The 20051-nt window shown below is 47.0% G+C and overlaps 1 protein-coding gene across 3 annotated transcripts in view; it reads left to right on the top strand.

Moving 5' to 3' along the window:
- PTAFR (platelet activating factor receptor) overlaps nt 1-18646 on the top strand; it is a 30755-nt gene extending 12109 nt beyond the window's left edge. For 2 of the 3 annotated variants that reach the window (XM_027059919.2, XM_053209905.1), the window contains one exon: nt 15389-18357. In XM_027059919.2, the coding sequence (XP_026915720.1) occupies nt 15434-16462 (1029 nt within the window). In that variant the 5' untranslated portion in view covers nt 15389-15433 and the 3' untranslated portion in view covers nt 16463-18357. Of the gene's footprint in view, nt 1-15388 lie in introns of all 3 variants that reach the window. The other variant, XM_015075056.3, reaches the window with a different exon arrangement.
- Nucleotides 18647-20051: the final 1405 nt, after the last annotated feature.

Below are 20051 nucleotides of genomic sequence, written 5' to 3'. Positions count from 1 at the left end.
GTCATAAAGCTGGGCCCTATGATTCCAAGTTAAGAATATACAATGTACTTTCAAATCTGCCATTGCTTGGGCCCATTAAAAAAATTTTTTTTATTGTGGTAAAAAACACATAACATAAACTTCCCTTCTTAATAATTTTTGAGTACACATCACAGTGTTATTAACTCTATGTACATTACTGTACAACAGGTCTCTAGAACTTTTCTATCTTGCCTGACTGAAACTCTACACCCATTGAGAAACAGTTCCCTGTTTCTCCTTCCTCAGTCCCTGGCAACCACCATTCTGTTTTCCGTTCCTATGAGTTTGATTACTTTAGATACTACATATAAATGGAATCATTCGGTATCTGCCATTTAAAATTTTTTTTTTAATTTTTATTTTTGAGGGAGAGAGAGAGTGAGTGGGGGAGAGGCGGGGGGGGGGGGGGGACACAGAATCCAAAGCAGCCTCCAGGCTCTGAGCCGTCAGCACAGAGCCCGACACAGGGCTTGAACCCATGAATCATGGGATCATGACCTGAGCCAAAGTCGGACGCTTAACCAACTGACACTCAGGTGCCTTAGGATTTAGGCTGTATAGTAGTACATTGTACATACAGATTACATTTTGTTTACCCATTCATCTGTCGATGAACATTCGGGTGGCTTCCACCTGTTGGTATTGTGAGTAGTACTGCTATGAACGTGGGTGTGCAAATATTTCTTCAAGATCTTGTTTTCTTCTTTTCTTTTTTTTAAGTGTTTGTTTTAATTTTGTTTTTAATTTTATTTTTTATTAAAAATTTTTTTAATGTCTATTTGTTTTTGAGAGAGAGAGACAGACAGACAGAGTATGAGCAGGGAAGGGGCAGAGAGAGCTGGAGACACAGTATCCGAAGCAGGTTCCAGGCTCTGAGCTGTCAGCACAGAGCCTGACGCGGGGCTCGAACTCACAAACCACGAGATCATGACCTGAGCCAAAGTTGGACGCTTAACAGACTGAGCCACCCAGGCGCCCCTTTGTTTTTTATTTTTGAGAGAAAGAGTGAGAGCTTGGAGGAGAGGGACAGAGAGAGAGAGAGAGAGAGAGAAAGAGAGAGAATCTTAAGCAGGCTCACAATGTGGGGCTCGATCTCACAACCGTAAGATCACGACCTGAGCTGAAATCAAGTGTTGGACACCTGACTGAGCCCAAGATCTTGTTTTCAGTTCTTTTGGAATTATACCCAAGTGAGATTTCTGAGTCATATGGTAGTTCTATTTTTAATTTTCTGAGGAAACTTGTACCGTTTTCCATAGCGGTTGTATCATTCTATATTCCCACCAACAGTACACAAGCATTCCAATGTCTCCAAATCCTTACTAACACTTGTTATTTTCTGCCGTTTTGATAGTGGCCATCTGCCAAATGTGAGGTGATAATGTCGTTGAGGTTCTCGTTTGCGTTTCCCTGATGATTAGTGGCATTGAGCATATTTTCATGTGCTTGTTTGCCGTTTGCATATTTGGAGAAACTCTACTGAAGTCCTTGGCTCCATTTTAAAATCAGTTATTATTATTTTGTTGTTGTTATTGAGTTGTAAGAGTTCTTTCTATATTCTGAATATTAACCCCTTATCCAATGTAAGGTTTGCAAATATTTCCTACCATTCTGTAGGCTGCCTTTTTCTTTGTTGACTGTTTCCTTTGCTATAGACATTTTGCAAGTTTGATGTAGCCCCAGGTGTCTATTTTTGCTTTTGTTTCTTGTGGTCCTGGTGCCATATGCAAGTAATTGGTGCTCATTCCAGTGTTATGAAGATTTCTCCTTACGTTTTCTTCTAGGAGTTTTGCATTTAATATATATATTTTTAAGTTTATTTGCTTTCTTTTCTTAAAATTTTTTTAATGTTTATTTGTTATTGAGAGACAGAGAGACACAGAGCGCGAGCGGACGGAGGGGGGGTGGGTTGCAGAGAGCAGGAGGAGACACAGAATCGGAAGCAGGCTCCAGGCTCTGAGCTGTCAACCCAGAGCCTGATGCGGGGCTCGAACTCACAAACCGCGAGATCATGACCTGAGCCCAAGTCGACACAGGGCAGGCCGACTGCAGATCCCCTCCTGTCAGGCCCTCCTCACAAGGCAAGGAGTTTTTGGATTCATGTGTAAATGCCCACTTGGAGCCTGTGTCCCTCCCACACCCCACTTCCCCCAGGCTTGCAGTGCTGGGAGGACCTGCTGATGCATGAGATGTGCGTGAACTTGGATATGAGTGATTTATAGCTTATAAATATTTAGACTTTTGTACTTTTGACCCCAAATGACCCCAAAATGTTAGGAGCCAGTCTGGCTGGTAAACCCAGCTTCCCAGCCCAGTTACTGGGGAAGTAACTAGCACATACTTTCTTATGTCCAGATCTGGGTGGTCCCTCCCCTCTGTTTGTTCAGCTGAGGATGGGAGTCCTTTCTCCAGGTTCCCCGGGGGGCTGGTGATGTTCCCAGACAGAAGGGGAATGGTAGGGTGTTGGGGCTGAATGCTCTGTAAGGTAGAGGGTGGGAGATTCAGATGGCAGAATTCTTCTGTCTCCATGAGTATTTATGGCTCCCCTTGCCTACCCCCAGCTGAGAGCTGGGCCTCGGCTGCTGCCAGACTTCAGCCATCAGGGAGCTGTGCCTGCGTGTAAAATTGATTGGTCTGACCTGCAGCCTTCTTTCCCTCTAAATGCTCCTTCCCTTCCTGACCTGTTGAAAGCTTTGTTGGCATTAGCCTAAGGACCTGTCTAGAGGAGACAGGAAAGCCAGTATGTGGGTTAGAGCCCCTGGGACAGTGGTGACTGTAGTCCCCTTCCCTGGCTTCATGCGGCTGAGCCAATGGGGAGAGGGGGGCCTGCTGGTCATTGTGACCACTTTGCATGCTCAGTTTTGGAACCATTGTTAAAATTGCAAAATTTTGCAGTTGAAGAAACTGAGGCTCAGAGAGGTGAAGTCACTTGCCCAAGGTCACACAGCACGCAAATGGCAGAGCACGTATAGAACCCAGGTCTTTCTGACTCTAGAAAGGGGTTGTTCTCCCCATCCTACGATGCCTTCCCCAGAGAGACTGGACACATTTCCTTCCTGCCGGTTTCCTCTGTATAATCATCAGGGGCGTGGCCATTCATTCATTCAGTCCCCGGTGTCTGACATTGAAAATAAAGAGATGAAAAAGACCTAGTCCTTGCCCTCCAGAAGGTCCAGACTGATGAGGAAATGGCCATAGAAATTAATATGTAACAACTCATTGTGCCAGGTGCTGTACTAAGGAACATTGCCCAGGACCATGGTGACCTGGAGAAGAAGCCTACTTATTCTGCCCAGGGCAGTCAGGGAGGGTGTCTTAGAGGAAGCACTCTTTAGATTGGGTCTTAAAAGATAAGCAAGATTCTGCTAGGTAAACCAATAGGCAAAAGACACTCTCAACAGGGGCCCAACAGCATGTGCAAAGGCACCGAGGTCTGAGAAGAAATGGAGTTTTTAGAGAAGCAGCAAAGCGTTCAGTGTGGCTAGAATACAGGGCAAGTTGTAAAAAAATACTGGTTGGGAGATAAAGTGGGAAAGGAGCCTGGATTCAGTCTTGGGCACTGGGGACCCATGGAAGGTGATAGATTAGTCGAGTATGTGGCTGGAAACGTGTTGAAGCACAGCACGTCTCAAACTTCAGGGTACACACGAATCCCCTGGGAATCTTGTTAAAATACAGATTCTGACACAGCAGGTCTGGGGTGGAGTGTGAGATTCTGTATTTGTAACAAACTCATGTGTGATGCTGATGCTACTGGTCCAAGGACCACAATTTGAGGTAGGAAGGTTGTAGCCCTGTGTGGAGGCTGCTCTGGGGAGCGGGCAGCTACTGGGACCCTTCTTTTCTTTTCTTTTCTTTTCTTTTCTTTTCTTTTCTTTTCTTTTCAAGTTTATTTATTTATTTTGAGAGAGGGGGAGAGAGCACAAGTGGGGGAGGGACAGAGAGAGGGAGAGAGAGTCCCAAGCCGGCTCCGCACTGTCAGCACAGAACCCAATGCAGGGCTTGATCTCACAAACCACGAGGTCGTGACCTAAGCCAAAATCAAGAGTCGGACGGTTAACCGACTAAGCCACCCACGCGCCTCTACTGGTACTCTTCTGTCAGGGGACAGATCAGGCCTCGGCCATCTTCTGGAGTCAGTCCTCTCGCAGCTGTCGCAAAGAGGTCAAAATTGTTGGTTGCTAGGTATTTGTTCACTCAACAAATGTTTACCAGCCCCAGCTCTGACCCAGCTTGTGTTGGCGCTGGAGATGGAGAGAGGAATAAGAAACACCCTTTGTGGTCCACATCACTGCCGTCTCTTGCCTCCCAAATGGTCTCTCTGCTTCCACTTTGTCGCCTATCATCTATTCTCTGTCTTGCAGTCGGGGACTCAGATCATGTTACTCACCTGCTTGACATACTCCAGGGGCCCTCCAGTGCTCATCAAATATAATGCAAACTCCTTACCATGGCTTAGGAACCATTTGGGTCTGTTGCCCTCTGATCTCATCCAGATCCTCCCACTTCTCGCTCCCCTAGGTCCACACTGACTTTTCAGTTCCTTGAACATGACACCTTTATTCCTATCTTGGAATACGATGAACTTACTCCTGCTGGAGGCCCTTTGCACACGATATACTTTGCCTAGAATACTCTTCTAGATTTTCTCTTGACTTGTTCCTTCTCATTTTTTAGATTTAAGCCAGGGGAAGATCTGGGTTTTTGCAGGACCCTAAAGGTTATACAGTTTGGGAGGCCCTCTTGAAGAAAAGCTACCAAATTGCAAATACACAGTTAGATACAAGACCTAGGGAGGGGCCTTGAAATTTACACTTCATTGGCCTCTTGGCAAATCTTCCTTTGGTTTTGTTTATAGGTCACCTCCTCTGAGAAGCCTTCCCTGGTCACTCTATTTAAAGCAGCCCCTTACCCAATCTTCATCATGTCACTTTTTATTTCTTTTATTGAACTCATCACAATTTGAAATTATTGTGTGCTTTTATCTCTCTCCTTGTTTTTGTCTGTCTTACCAGACTAGAGAGTAAACTCTTCGAGAGCAGGGGGCTTGCCTGTTTTATTCCTGCAGTATCCCCAACAAAGTGCCCAGCACCCAACAGGATATCAGTAACTGTTGGGTGAATGAATGAACATTTTCTCTGCCCTTCAGGAGCTACTGTTTAAGGTGGCAGGAGGACAAACAGGCGATTTTGATGATATAAGAAGCTGTGAGCGATGGGAACTCAGAGGACGAGCACTTAACCAGGTCTAGGGGCAGAAAGCAGGGCATGAAAGAGGCAGGAAGGCTTAGGAGAAACTAGCTGGAGGAAACGGGGCCAGGGCAGTCTTCTTCTTCTTTTTTTTAAAAATGTTTATTTATTTTTGACAAAGAGAGAGAGACCAGGGGAGGGGACAGAGGATCTGAAGCCGGCTCCACACTGACATCAGTGAGCCCGATGTGGGGTTTGAACTCATGAGCCATGAGATCATGACCTGAGCCGAAGCCAGACTGAGCCACCCAGGCGCTCCCAGAGCAGTCTTTTTTTTTTTTTTTTTTTTTTAACATTTATTTATTTTTGAGACAGAGAGAGACAGAGCATGAACGGGGGAGGGTCAGAGAGAGGGAGACACAGAATCCGAAACAGGCGCCAGGCTCTGAGCTGTCAGCACAGAGCCCGACGCGGGGCTCGAACTCACGAGCCATGAGATCAAGACCTGAGCCGAAGCCAGACTGAGCCACCCAGGCGCTCCCAGAGCAGTCTTAAAGAGTGATTAGTAGGCAGCCGAGAGTGAGGGAAGCGTGAATAAAAGCACAGAGGTCTGAGCCCCCAAGACCCAGAAAAGACTCAGCAGTTACATTTTGGGCGATGTCAAAGGGTTCCATTGCTTCAAAGGGACAGCTGGGTCCTAAGTTTGGGATGAAGGCTAAGACAGTAGGAGTCACAGGATCTGAGAAGGCAGCAGAAGTAGGAAGAGCCAGGGTGATGGGTACTGGAGTCACTGGGGGCAAAGCTTTAGGCAGAGACAGGAGTTCAGCCCAAGACCCACCCCCCATCCCTCCACACACACACCGATTCTGGCCCTATATCTAGAAGGAAGAGGCCTCTGCTGGGCCTCCTATAGGGGCCATGTGGACTGGGGAGCCTCTCGGGCCAGATAGACCTGATTACATCTTGTTACAGATTGGGTTCTAGGGAAGGTAACTGCGAAATGGAGATTAGCATGCAGGAATGTTTTTCCTGGAATATTTTAATGCAAAATTGAGATCCTATATAATTCTACCTATAAATACTTCACTATGTATACCTAATAAGGGATTAAAAATATAGAACCATAATATCATTATCACACCTAATAAAATTACCATTAATTTCTGAATTCCATCTGATACTTAGTCTGTGCTTGAGTTCTTCCAATTGTCTAAGAGATATTTTTTACAGTTACTTTGTTTTTTTATTTTTTTTGAATGTTTATTTTTGAGAGAGAGACAGAGAGCGAGTGGCAGAGGGGCAGGAAGAGGGAGTCACAGAACTGGAAGCAGGCTCCAGGCTCTGAACTGTCAGCACAGAGCCCGATGCAGGGCTCGAACTCACGAGCTGTGAGATTATGACCTGAGCCGAAGTTGGACGCATAACCGACTGAGCCACCCAGGAGCCCCTTTTTATAGGATACAAATAAGTTTCCCACAGCATTTAGTTGCTCATCTAAGCTTCTTATCTTTTTTCTTTTTAGAGGGGGTGGGGTGGGATGGGTTGGGGCAGAGAGAGAGAGAGAGAGATTCAGAGAGAGAGAGAGAGAGAGAGAGAGAGAGAATCCCAAGCAGGCTCCATGCCCAGTGGAGAGCCAGACTTGGGGTTCTATCTCATGACCCTCAGATCATGATCTGAGCCTAAATCAAGAGTCAGATGCTTAACTGACGATGCCCCTTAAGATCCTTCTTTTTTTTTTCTTTTTTTTTTTTTCAACGTTTATTTATTTTTGGGACAGAGAGAGACAGAGCATGAACGGGGGAGGGGCAGAGAGAGAGGGAGACACAGAATCGGAAACAGGCTCCAGGCTCTGAGCCATCAGCCCAGAGCCCGACGTGGGGCTCGAACTCATGGACTGCGAGATCGTGACCTGGCTGAAGTCGGACGCTTAACCGACTACGCCACCCAGGCGCCCCTCTTAAGATCCTTCTTAAGTTGACTGGTACTTACTTTGTAGGCCCCTCTCTCCTCACCAGCCCCCCCACCCCTTTAAGCTTTAACTAAATAAACCAAGCGTCTCAAGTTCCCTGAGAACAAGGTCCATCCTCTGCTAATCTTCCGGGCCTCTGCACACGCTGTCCCTCTGCCTGGGGCTCCTCGTCGGGCTAACTCCTTCTCGTCCTTCAGCATAGGGAGGGGGTCACTCCTGACCCTCAAGTCTGGGTACGGGCACCATTTCGGAATCACCCCAACTTCTGGAACCTCCACCATTCTAACACTCGTCACTTTACTTCTGAATCTCTCTTTTGCAACATGACCTGTGAGCCACTTAAGGGTGGAGACTGGGTCTGTTCTCTGAGGCCTCAGCACTCTGACCAGGGCCTGGAGCCAGTGAGTGTTTTGCCCAGTGACTACATGAGTGAGTGACTGAATGGGTGAGTTGGGCTAACCTGTGTGTGTGTTCCATTCACATGGTGAGAAAATCTTTAAAAAAATCAATGAATGAAAAAAATTTTGTGATGAACAAAATACCAAAATTTTTTTTTTTTTTATTTTTTAATGTTTTTATTTATTTCTGAGACAGAGAGAGACAGAGCATGAGCAGGGGAGGAGCAGAGAGAGAGGGTGACACAGAATCCAAAGCAGGCTCCAGGCTCCGAGCTGTCAGCACAGAGCCTGACGCAGGACTCGAACTCACGGACTGTGAGCTCATGCCCTGAGCCGAAGTCGACGTTCAACCGACTGAGCCATCCAGGCGCCCCATCAAAATACCAAAATTTTCAATGAAGACACAAGATCAGAACTGTGCCAGGCAGAGCCATATCAGAACCGGAGGCAAAAGGAACACTCCGTAATACTGATTTTGCATTAAACATAAAGATATTGCATTAAACATAATTTATCTTGATCAGTGAGGTTTTCAGCGTCTACTTAAGATCTGCACTCAACGTGAGTGCCTCGCAAGCCTTACCCCAGTCCTGGTCCTGGTGGGAAGACTCTCTCAACAGGCCTGGGCAGGCGTGGCACAGGGAACTGGGCCTGAGGCAATATCCTGGATTGGATTCTTTGGCTGCAGAAAGACAGTTTCCAGTGGAGAGTTGCCCCCACCCCACTTAGCTGGAGCCTAAACCCAAGAAGAGGAAAGGACTTACTTATGAGTGGGGTAGATGGTGGGGGTGAGTAGGGACATGACTTCCTCAAAGACCCAGAGCGAGCACACGCATTGCTCAGCCGTGGGGCTGCCTCCTCGCCTTTCTGAGGGCCCAGGAACAGGGTGCCCCAAGACATGAAGGTCCAGCAGGGGAAAGAAACAAGGCCAGTCTCAGATGGATGGGCATCTTGGGCTCAAAGGAAAGGTGGTGGGGGGAGGGAGGGGAGTGTGGGCTGAGATTGTAGAGCAGCGATTGTTTTTAATTCAAGTCTAAAATTTTAATTCTCGTATAGTTAACATCCAGTGTTATGTGAGTTTCAGGCGTACAATACAGAGACTCAACAAGTCTACATTACTTGGTGCTCATCACAATAGGTGCACTCTGTAACCCCCAGCCCCCTTCCCCATAGTAACCACCAGCTTGTGTTTTTCTCTTTCTTTCTTTGTCTTGTGGAGCAGCGATTTAAAAATCTTCTGGTCTCAGGGCACCTGGGTGGCTCAGCCGGTTAAGCAACCGACTTCGGCTCAGGTCACAATCTTGCAGTTCCTGAGTTCAAGCCCTGTGTCAGGCTCTGTGCCGACAGCTCAGAGCCTGAAGCCTACTTCGGATTCTGTGTCTCCCTCTCTCTCTGCCCCTCCCCCATTCACATTCTCTCTCTCTCTCTCTCTGTCTCTCTCAAAAATAATTAAAACATTTAAAAAAATTTAAAATCTTCCAGTCTCAGGATCTCTTTCTATCTTTAAAAATTATTGAGGGCCCCAGAGAGCTTTTGTTTACATGGGCTGTATCCATCAATATTTCCCATATTCAAAATTAAAACTAAGACATTGGAAAAGTTTTTGTTTTTAGGTATAAAAGCCAATAACGAACTCATTCCATGTTAGCACAAATAACATTTGTAGCAAAAAATAGCAACAATTTCAAAACATAAATAATTTAAAGTAGCCTTGATTTAAATTTCTTTGCAAATCCCTTTAAGCATGCATTTACTAGAAGAGAGCTGGATTGTCCTGTCTGCTTCTGCATTCAGTCCAGCATGGTATGTGTAAGAAAATCTGCCCTAGCACAGATATGTGTTTGTACAGGGAGGGATATTTTGATGTCTTTTTCAGATAATTGATGATATCTGGATAGTACATCAAAGCTCCACAAATGGTAGTTTCTTAAAAGTTAGTTGCAATGTGGAGCCCCCGAATCATATCAATGAACTTTCTGTGATCTGTTACACGGCAGTGTATTGATTTGTTTTAGCCTTTGATTCTTTTTCTTTTCTTAATTTTTTTTAATTTTTATTTATTTTTGAGAGAGAGAGACAGAGCACAAGTGGGGAAAGGGCAGAGAGAGAGAGAGAGAGAGAGAGAGAGACAGAATCTGAAGCAGGCTCCAGGATTTGAGCTGTCAGCACAGAGACTGATACAGGGCTTGAACCCACGAACCGTGAGATTGTGACCTGAACCCAAGTCGGATGCTGAACCGACTGAGCCACACAGGCACCCATCAGCCTTTGATTCTTTTACCTAGGCATAATTTTGAAACCTGTCTTCCTCATTTGGAAAATATCCATTCGCTAAGTTATGCAGGTCTTCCAAATACAGATCTTTCATTAAAGGATTTTTTACAATTGCATTCGTTCATATCACCACCAATCTCATCAGAAAATTCTTTAAGCATTAAGAAGCTGTCAAACTCATACTGACAAATACAATTTTCCCAAGATACCAGTTTTCTCGAAAATTCGAATTTTCTCATTGGCAACACATACTGTCATTTGTTTTCCATGAGGTGGTGGGTTCACTTTGTTCATATTTGAGAAAGTATGATACTCAAATTTGAAAAACCATAGTTTGTCAGTCATTTTTTCAAGTGGTAATGATGATCCAAAACAAAGTTCAGCTTATGACTCAATTGCTGAAGTGCTTTTCCTGAAGACAACCGCCAACTTCAGTCTGTGGCAGAGAGAGAGAGAGCGTGAGCAGGGGAGGGGCAGAGAAAGAGAGAGACACAGAATCGGAAGCAGGCTCCAGGCTCTGAGCTGTCAGCACAGAGCCTGACGTGGGGCTCGAACTCACGAACCGCGAGATCATGACCTGAGCTGAAGCCGGACGCTTAACCAACGGAGCCACCCAGGTGTCCCATTATTTATTTATTTATTTTAAAGTTTATTTATTTATTTTGAGAGAGAGAGCACGCATGCACAAGTGTGTGCGCACCAGCGGGGAAGGGGCAGAAAGAGAGGGAGAGAGAGAATCCCAAGCAGGCCTCGAGCTGTCAGTGTAGAGCCCAATGCGGGGCTTGAACTTACAAACCGGAAGATCATGACCTGAGCTGAAGAGTCCGATGCCTAACTGAGCCACCCAGGTGCCCCCAAGGGGATATTTCATCTATCTATCTATCTATCTAACATCTATCATCTATTTAGAGAGACAGAGCACAAGCAGGGGAGGGGCAGAGAAAGAGAGGGAGACACAGAATCTGAAGCAGGCTCCAGGCTCCGAGCTGTCAGCACAGAGCCTGATCGATGCGGGGCTTGAACTCACGAACCATGAAATCATGACCTGAGCTGAAGTTGGACGTTCAACTGACTGAGCCACCCAGGCGCCCCTCTTTTTTTCTTTTTTAAATTGAAGTATAGTTGATACACAATGTTCCACTAGTTTTGGGCATCCAACACAGTGATTTGACAACTGTCTAAGGTTATGCTATGCTCACCACAAGGGTAGCCACCATCAGTCACCATACAACACTATTAAAGTACCATTGACTATATTCCCTATACTGTACCTTTTATTCCTGTGACTTGTTCATTCCGTAGCTGGAAGCCTGCATTCCCCCACTCCCCTTCACCTATTTTGCCCATCCCTCCACCCCCACCCCACTGACAATCATGGCTTGTTCTCTCTATGTGTGGGTCTGTTTCTGCTTTTAGAGCTAGTTGTTTCTTTAAACTCGCCTATAAGTATCTTTCAAGCTTCTTCTTCAAGTGTTTCCACTGCTCCAGAGCTCCCAAAGAGATGGTTGTAATCAACTAGCCTTATCGCCCATTCTTTTATTCGTTGGTTCATGCTGCTGGGAATAGTGCTGAATAGACAGACAAGTTCCTTGTTCTCCTGGTGCTCAAGGTCAGATGGGAGAGTGTTATGAATCACACAAACACGAAGTGATCACAACGGCTCTAGGATTTACAAAGAAGTACAGGGAGCTCTGAGGCAGGACTGGACTCGGCCCCGTGAAGACCCCTCTGAAGAAGTGAAATTCAGTTAGAGTCTGAAACATGAGCTAGAATGGCCATGCGGAGGTGGTGCATGGTTAGGGAAGAGGGTTCAAGGCATCGGCATGGGTGTATGCTTGCAGGCTGACGTAGGAAAGGTCTGAGCACGTTTGAAGACCCACCAGGGAAGTCCCATTTGACTGGAGCCTGGTGGGAAGATGGCAGGAGATAGGGATGGAGTGTGGCAGCTAGAGATCAGGGTTTGGGCCATCACGTGCCCTTCTTTTCAGTTCCTATAACCTACTCGGCTCTTTCCTGCCTCAGTCCTGGACCGATGCAGATCCCTCTGCCTGAAACACTCTTCCTCATTCTGGTCTTAAAGGAAACATCACCTCTTTTCTAAGTATATCCGTATTCCATAATAGCACCCCATTTTCTTTGTCTGGCAACTATGTTTGTTTACGTGGCTTTTGTCCATCTCCCCCATGAGACTCTTAGTTCTTTGAGTGCAGTTTAGCCACATTCACCCGGCCTCCCCTGTGCTTAGCTGCGGGCCCGACGTGCAGTTAGTGCGCAGCAGTATTTGGTGGAGGAATGGGTGAATGAACAAAGGAGCACAGAGCTGGATCCTGGCTCTATCCCTTGACAGCTGTGTGACCTTGAACAAGTCACATGAACACCCTATACTGTTTCCCACGCTGTAAAATGGGAATTTTACTTCCTATCTCAAAGGACTTTTTTGAGACTCAAGCGAGGCAGTGCATGCAGACGCCTAGCAGGGTGTCTGGCTCCGAGGGAGTGTCTTACTCCCAATTTTGTGCTCTCCTCACTGTTCCCTGATGGATGATGAGCCTTGGGCCTTGCTTAACCCCCTCCTCCACCCCTCACCCCCGCAGTCTCCATTCCACCCACAGTTGCAACACAAATATCAGAGAGATTTCCGGACTCATGTGGCAACACAGTGGGAGAAGCAAGAGAGGAGGTAGCAACTAGTTGTGATGGAGAGTGGATGGTGGCGAAGAGGGTGTTGGAAACAGACCAGACTTTGGGTAGTGGGATTATGCTTAGTTTAATCTTTCTTCTTTTGTTTTTTGGGTTTTTTTGTTTTTGTTTACTTTGTTTGAGAGAGAGAGAGAGCATGCACACGCAAGTGGAGGAGGGGCAGAGGGAGGGGGGAGAGAGAGAATCCCAAGCAGGCTACACACCTAGCACTCAGCCCGACTTGGGGCTCGATCTCACCAACTGTGAGATCATGACCTGAGCCAAAATCAAGAGTCGGACGCTTAACTGACTGAGCCACCCAGGCACCCCAAACCTTCTACTTTTAAAGGCTTTGTGTTTTGGGGCGCCTGGGTGGCTCAGTCGGTTCAGCGTCCAACTTCGGCTCAGGTCATGATCTCACGGTTCGTGGGTTCAAGCCCCGCATCGGGCTCTGTGCTGACAGCTCAGAGCCTGGAGCCTGCTTCAGATTCTGTGTCTCTCTTTCCTTCTGCCCCTCCCCCGCTCATGCTCTGTCTTTCTCTCTCTCTAAGATAAATTAAACATCAAAAAAAAAAAAAAGACTTTTTGTTTTGAAATAATTTTAGGCCTTCGAAAAAGTTGCAAAATAGTACAAAGAATGCATGTGTGCCCTTTGCTCAACATTCCCTAATGTTAACAATTTATAAAACCATGATACAATGATCAAAACCAGGAAATGAGCAATGATATGATATTAACTAAATTACAGACCTTATTTGAGTCACACCAGTTTTTCCACTAATGATCTTTTTCTGTTCTTGGATACAATATACGATCCCACAGTGTCCTTAGTTATCATATGTCTCCTTAGTATCCTCTGTCCTATGGCAGCTCCATAATCTTTCCTTATCTCTCATGACCTTCACCCTTCTGATCATTTTATACAATGTGTCACAATTGGCGTCTGTCTGTAGTTTTCTCATGACTAGGTTGAGATTATGCCGTTTTGACAAGAAAACCACAGAAATGATGTTATGTCTTTTATCACATCAAGGGTACCTGATGTTGATGTGTCTTACTAATGATGAGTTAATCTTAATCATTTCATTGAAGTATTGTCTACTGGGTTTCTCCACTATATAGTTATCTTTTTTTTTTTTTTTTTAAGATTTTATTTTTATGCATTCTCTGCATTCAACATGGGACTCAAACTTACAACCCTGAGATCAAGAGTTGCATGCTCCACTGACAGGGCTAGCCAGGCACTCCTATAGTTTTCTTTAAAAAAAAAAAATTCTTTTTTTCAACGTTTATTTATTTTTGAGAGACAGAGACAGAGCACAAGCAGGGGAGGGGCAGACAGAGAGGGAGACACAGAATCCAAGGCAGGCTCCAGGCTCTGAGCTGTCAGAACAAAGACCAATGTGGGCTTGAACTCACGAACCGTGAGATCATGACCTGAGCCAAATTTGGATGCGTAACCAACTGAGTCACCCAGGCTCCCCCAGTTTTCTTTTTCATTAAACGTTTTTTTAAAATTACTATAGCAATAAATGCTCCTAAAAAGTTCAAACAGAAGAAGCATAAAATAAACTTTGCACCAAGCCCATCTCATCTTCCCAAAGGTTATTTAACCACTGTCAACTCCTAAAGGTATATCCTTCTAGATCATTTCCTAGCTGTCATATACATATATATAATGGGGTCACACCAATTTTTAAAATTTTGTTTTACTTAATTTTATCCAGGGACAACTTTCCATGCCAGTACAATTAGATATAACTCATTCTTTCTAATGACTGGCTAATATTTCATCTTTGAGTCACCCAAATAGAATTCTCTGTACTTTCCAGATTTTGTATGAACACATAAATTATTATTATCATTATGATTTTTAAAAGTTATTTATTTTGAGAGAGAGAGAGTGTGTGTGGGAGGGGCAGAGAGAGGGGGAGAGAGAGAGAGAGAGAATGAATCTTAAGCAGGCTCCGCTAGAACTCACAAACCGTGAGATCATGACCTTAGCTGAAACCAAGAGCCCGATGCTTAACTGCTGAGCCACCTAGGTGCCCCCATCATTGTGATTTTTTTATGGAAACTCTACCCCTAACATGGGGATCAGACTCACTGATCTCGAGATCAAGAGTCACATGTTTTATCGACCGAGCCAGCCAGGCGACCCCATAGATTATTTTTTAATACAGAGAACATTTACCACCCAATTTTGTGTTTCAAATTTCATCAAGAGAAAAATATTCAGAAGCTGTTAGAAAAATAAACATTTTATAATATACATTTTCATATAGTTTATCATCAGAAATAGATGATCCAAAACTTTAAGTCAAAATAAGTCGAAGAATAAGAAGGTATGCTTTAAAATGGAGCGCGAATTGTTGCCATTCTTGCCATTAATTGCCATTGATTTCATTGAATCTCAGATGCTGTTTATTTTATTTTATTTTATTTATTTATTTAAAAAATTTTTTTAATGTTTATTTGTTTCTGAGACAGAGAGAGACAGAGCATGAGTCGGGGAGGGACAGAGAGAGAAGGAGACACAGAATCTGAAGCAGGCTCCAGGCTCCGAGCTGTTGGCACAGAGCCCGACGCGGGGCTTGAACTCACCAACCGCTAGATCATGACCCGAGCCAAAGTCGGTCGCTCAACCGACTGAGCCACCCAGGCACCCCTCAGATGCTGTCCATTTTAAAAACACACCATTATTTGCTTCAGAAAAAAAAAAAATACTGACAATTAATTAGAAGATACCGCCGATCTTAGAGCTTTTTAAATGTGCAAAGTAAGAGTGTTGGAACTGATTAAATGAGAAAGTTCCCTTTTGATCCTTCATTAATCAAAATTCCTGTGTGATCTTCCAGGCCAGGGCAGGATTCTATGACCAGCTGTCCCTTCCACACATAGTGATGGAGCCAAGCGATTCTTCTCGTGTGGACTCTGAGTTTCGATACACCCTCTTCCCGATTGTTTACAGCATCATCTTTGTGCTGGGGGTGATCGCCAACAGCTACGTGCTGTGGGTCTTTGCCTGCCTGTACCCTTCTAAGAAACTCAACGAGATAAAGATCTTCATGGTGAACCTCACCATGGCTGACCTGCTTTTCTTGGTCACTCTGCCCCTGTGGATCATCTACTACTACAACCAGGGCAACTGGATTCTCCCCAGATTCCTGTGCAACCTGGCCGGCTGCTTCTTCTTCATCAACACCTACTGCTCCGTGGCCTTCCTGGCTGTCATCACGTACAACCGTTTCCAGGCGGTGACACGGCCCATCAAGACCGCCCAGGCCACCACCCGCAAGCGTGGCTTCTCCGTGTCCCTGGTTATCTGGGTGGCCATCGTGGCCGCCGCCTCCTACTTCTTCGTCCTGGATTCCACCAACGTGGTGCCGAACCAGACCGGCTCGGGCAACATCACGCGCTGCTTTGAGCATTATGAGAAGGGCAGCGTGCCTGTCCTCGTCGTTCACATCTTCCTCGTGATCAGCTTCTTCCTCGTCTTCCTCCTCATCCTCTTCTGCAACCTGGTCATCATCCGCAGGCTGCTCACGCAGCCGGTGCAGCCGCAGCATAACGCGGAAGTCAAGCGCCGGGCTCTGTGGATGGTCTGCACGGTCTTGGCCGTGTTCATCATCTGCTTCGTGCCCCACCACATCGTGCAGCTGCCCTGGACCCTGGCTGAGCTGGACATCCGGAGGGGCGACTTCCACCAGTCTGTTAACGATGCCCATCAGGTCACCCTCTGCCTTCTTAGCACCAACTGCGTCTTAGACCCCATCATCTACTGTTTCCTCACCAAGAAGTTTCGCAAGCACCTCACTGAGAAGTTCTACAACATGCGCAGCACCCGGAAGTGCTCCCGGGCTACCTCGGAGACCGGCACCGAAGTGGTCATGCCGCTCAGCCAGAACCCTGCCAATTGTCTCAAAAATTAGTCCCTGATTGTTGGGGCCAGGCCCAGAGGCTTATCTTCCACGGACATCAACTGACCCGGGGGACAAAAGGGTCTCTGCCGTGGTCTGGGCACCTCCTCTCTGGGCACTAGCGACCCTTTAAGTGTGGAGGCTACCTCACCAAGGTGGGGGTGATGGCAGGCCCAGACTGCTGGGAAATCCAGAATTTCAATGTGCCCCGCCAGCCACCTTTGGGCACGTGCCATAATCACCTTGGCTGATGACCTCACCTTGAGTACCTGAGTCTGATAGCTCTGTGGGGAGAGTCAGGGCCAGAGGCAGACCTTGGGGGCAGACTCTGAGCCACCCTGTTCACCCTACCAGGGCAGCAGCCCCGAGCCGGTGTGACCTGAGCTTTTTGGCAACCACATCCTTTACCACTATAATGGCAGAGAAGGGGGGGTGGTTGGGGAAAGGGGGTACTCCCCTGGCTGTGTGGCAGTATCTCTGGGGAAAACTTGGAGCCAGGAGACTGCCACCTTGTCTCATTCAGAGGCACAAGGTCTTTGGGATGCTTCTTAGGGGAAGCGGCACAGTGGCACCTTTTCCAACTCATCCAACGACCCATCCTGAAAGGTGCCAGCGATGATAAGACGTGCATAGATCAAAGGCTAAGGTGGGGAGCTCGCCTCCTCTGTACGGGCCTCACTTCAGGCTTGGGTCGGCTCTGTGGGAGTGTGAGAGACACGAGAGCCGCATCCATCTGTCTGTCTCAACAGCGAACCTTGATGAAGTACCTCCCGTGGGGCAGCTACCCACTGGGGGTGGGCAAAGACCCCTCAAAGCCAAGTTTGGGGCATCCAGGGCACCGTGCTGCTCAGAGGCTCCCACGAGAAAGGGGACTTAGGCTGAGAAGTACCTGTGTGCGGGTGAGGCCTCCACAGTGGGAGAGGCCTGTCGGGTCTCCTCCACCACCTTGCTTTCTGAGGGGGGGCCCGCCTCCTAATTTAGCTTCTAGAAGGTGAGAGGAGCAGCTATAGTCCCAAAGGCCAGCAGGCACTTTGTATTCTGGGTGCAGAAGAGAGGTGTCAGCTTCTCTTGAAGGTCTCTAGATGCCTGCTCATGATTTTCGGTGAATAGTTTCAAATGAGTCTCTTCTCACAGCCTGAGCACCTGTGGTGTGAATATGGCAGCCACAGACCCAGAGGCTTGGAAGAGCCTCCCCTGGTCTCCAGAGCTCAGTGATTCTCCTGAGACGTCTTCCTCCCTTCCAGCCATAGTCCTCTCATAAAGTGAAATCCTCATTTCCTGTCTATCGGGCTGAGTGTGATAAATGCCTCACACTGGGCCAGTAACCTGCTGGGGTCTGGGATGGTAGCTGTGGGCTGAACTTCGCTGATGGTGACGAGGTGGGTAGCGCCCCAGAGTCGAGCTCTGTGTCACACAGACCCAGTTTCAAGTCTTGGCTCTGTCACTTCCTGCCGCGGAACTGTAAGCTACATTTCCTACCTCATAGGGTTGTTCTGAACCACGGATCCCGAGGTGGATACCTCTTGGTCAGAATGATTGCTCATCCCAGATGTCTCCTTTTTCTGAGAAGGTGTTCCCCTTGATCCTCTGATAGGAGCTGAATGGATGAGACGTGGGCGTCTGGCTCCAGGGGGCCAGTCAGGTTCTCTCCCAGGAATAGGCAGTCAGCTTCAGGGGTGCTAGTTCGGGCCACTTAGCTAAAGACATACAAGTCTGGAGCAGTGCGTGTGCGTGCGTGTCTACACGCGTGTGTCTGTGGGTATGAGGTGGGGCGGGGGAGGGTGGGTGACGGCCGGAACATAATGGACAAACCGACCCCGCATGGAGTGAAGATGGAAACGCACAGAGCAAAGCGGAGACCAGAGGGAGCCCAGAAGCCTAGAGCGAGGAGGGGCCGGTGCCTCTCGGCCTGCTGCCCTCCTCCTCCAGGCCAGGCCCTTCTCCAGGCCCAACAACATCTGCATTCCTTCTTCTGGGTCCCATGAGAGTCCCTTGTCAGGACACATTCTTTTATTTTGCTCAAGCCTATTCGAATGGGTGTCTGCGACTTGCAACTCCTCTCTGAGAGAGATAAATGCTTGGATGTTAAAGCACCGTGTTTCTTGCTTTTCAGTCATTTGTGTACCTGCCTCACAACTTTTCAATATCCGTGTACCATCCGTCTGTATGTTTGCTTCATAAATAGTTTTCTCTGCATTGAGTCGCTTTTTGATTTTTTTTTTTAAGAGAGAGAGTGCGCTCGGGCACAGGGGAGGGGCAGACGGAGAAGGAGAGAGAATCCTAAGCGGGCTTCACCCTCAGTGCAGAGCCCAGCAGGCTCGATCCCAGGACCTGGGATCATGACCCGAGCCAAAATCAAGAGTCAGACACTCAACCAACTGAGCCACCCAGGCGCTCCTGAATTGAGTCACTTTTTAAAACTTAAATCTATTGAAAAGCATGTTTTATAACTAAATTATGTGAGAATGAATGCCACCTGCCACACATAGAAGATGAACATAAAACATAACCATTTATTTATTTATCTTAAATTGTTTTTAATGTTTATTTATTATTTTTGAGAGAGAGACAGAGTACGAGTGGGAGAGGGACAGAGAGAGAGGGAGACACAGAATCTGAAGCAGGCTCCAGGCTCCGAGCTGTCAGCATAGAGCCCGACATGGGGCTCGAACTCATGAACCGTGAGGTCATGACCTGAACCAAAGTCAGACACTTAACCGACTGAGCCACCCAGGCGCCCCTTAAAACGTAACTACTTTATTTATTTATTTGTTTATTTATTTATTTAAAATGTTTTTTTTTTAATTTATTTTTGAGAGAGAGAGACAGAGCGAGTGGGAGAGGGGCAGAGAGAGAGAGAGAGAGAGAGAGGGAAACACAGAAACTGAAGCAGCCTCTAGGCTCCAAGCTGTCAGCACACAGCTTGACGCGGGGCTCGAACTCATGAGCGTGAGATCATGACCTGAGCCAAAGTTGGACGCTCAACCAACTGAGCCACCCAGGCGCCCTTTAAAACATAACTATTAAAAAAACTTTTTTAAATGTTTGTTTATTTTTGAGAGGGAGACACAGCGCAAGCAGGGGAGGGGTAGAGAGAGAGGGAGAGAGAATCTGAAGCAGGCTCCAGGCTCCAAGCTGTCAGCACAGAACCCGACGCGGGGCTCGAACTCATGAACCATGAGATCATGACCTGAGCCGAAGTTGGACACCTAACCGACTGAGCCACCCAGGCGCCCCAAAATGTAACTATTAAGATAAAAATGTTCTTGGTGTCCTGCCTCCAGTCCCCTCCTATGCCCTGCTGGCTGGCCTGGCACACTTTAGCAAACACGGCTGTGATGTGTACAAAGTGCACAGAGTCTGCATTCAGTAAGTGCTCAATAAAGAGTAAGTCAGATAGTTCTGACATGGTAATTTGTGACTGCCCTTTTGCTTCTCTCAGAATGTTGCCCCGACACAGAGGCCAGGGTCTGGCTCCCAGCCAGGGCCCAGGAGGGCGGGAGGAGTATTTTAGGGTGTAGCCCCTGCCGCAGCCCTGCTGATCTCCTCACCACTGGGAACACAGCCATCTTCACTCCCCTGTGACCTCTGCCTGGTTGTG

The sequence above is a fragment of the Acinonyx jubatus genome, chromosome C1, assembly GCF_027475565.1.
Source record: "Acinonyx jubatus isolate Ajub_Pintada_27869175 chromosome C1, VMU_Ajub_asm_v1.0, whole genome shotgun sequence".
Classification (NCBI taxonomy): domain Eukaryota; kingdom Metazoa; phylum Chordata; class Mammalia; order Carnivora; family Felidae; genus Acinonyx; species Acinonyx jubatus.
The sequence above is the reverse complement of the archived record's forward strand: the minus strand, read 5'-3'. Positions and strand labels throughout refer to the sequence as shown.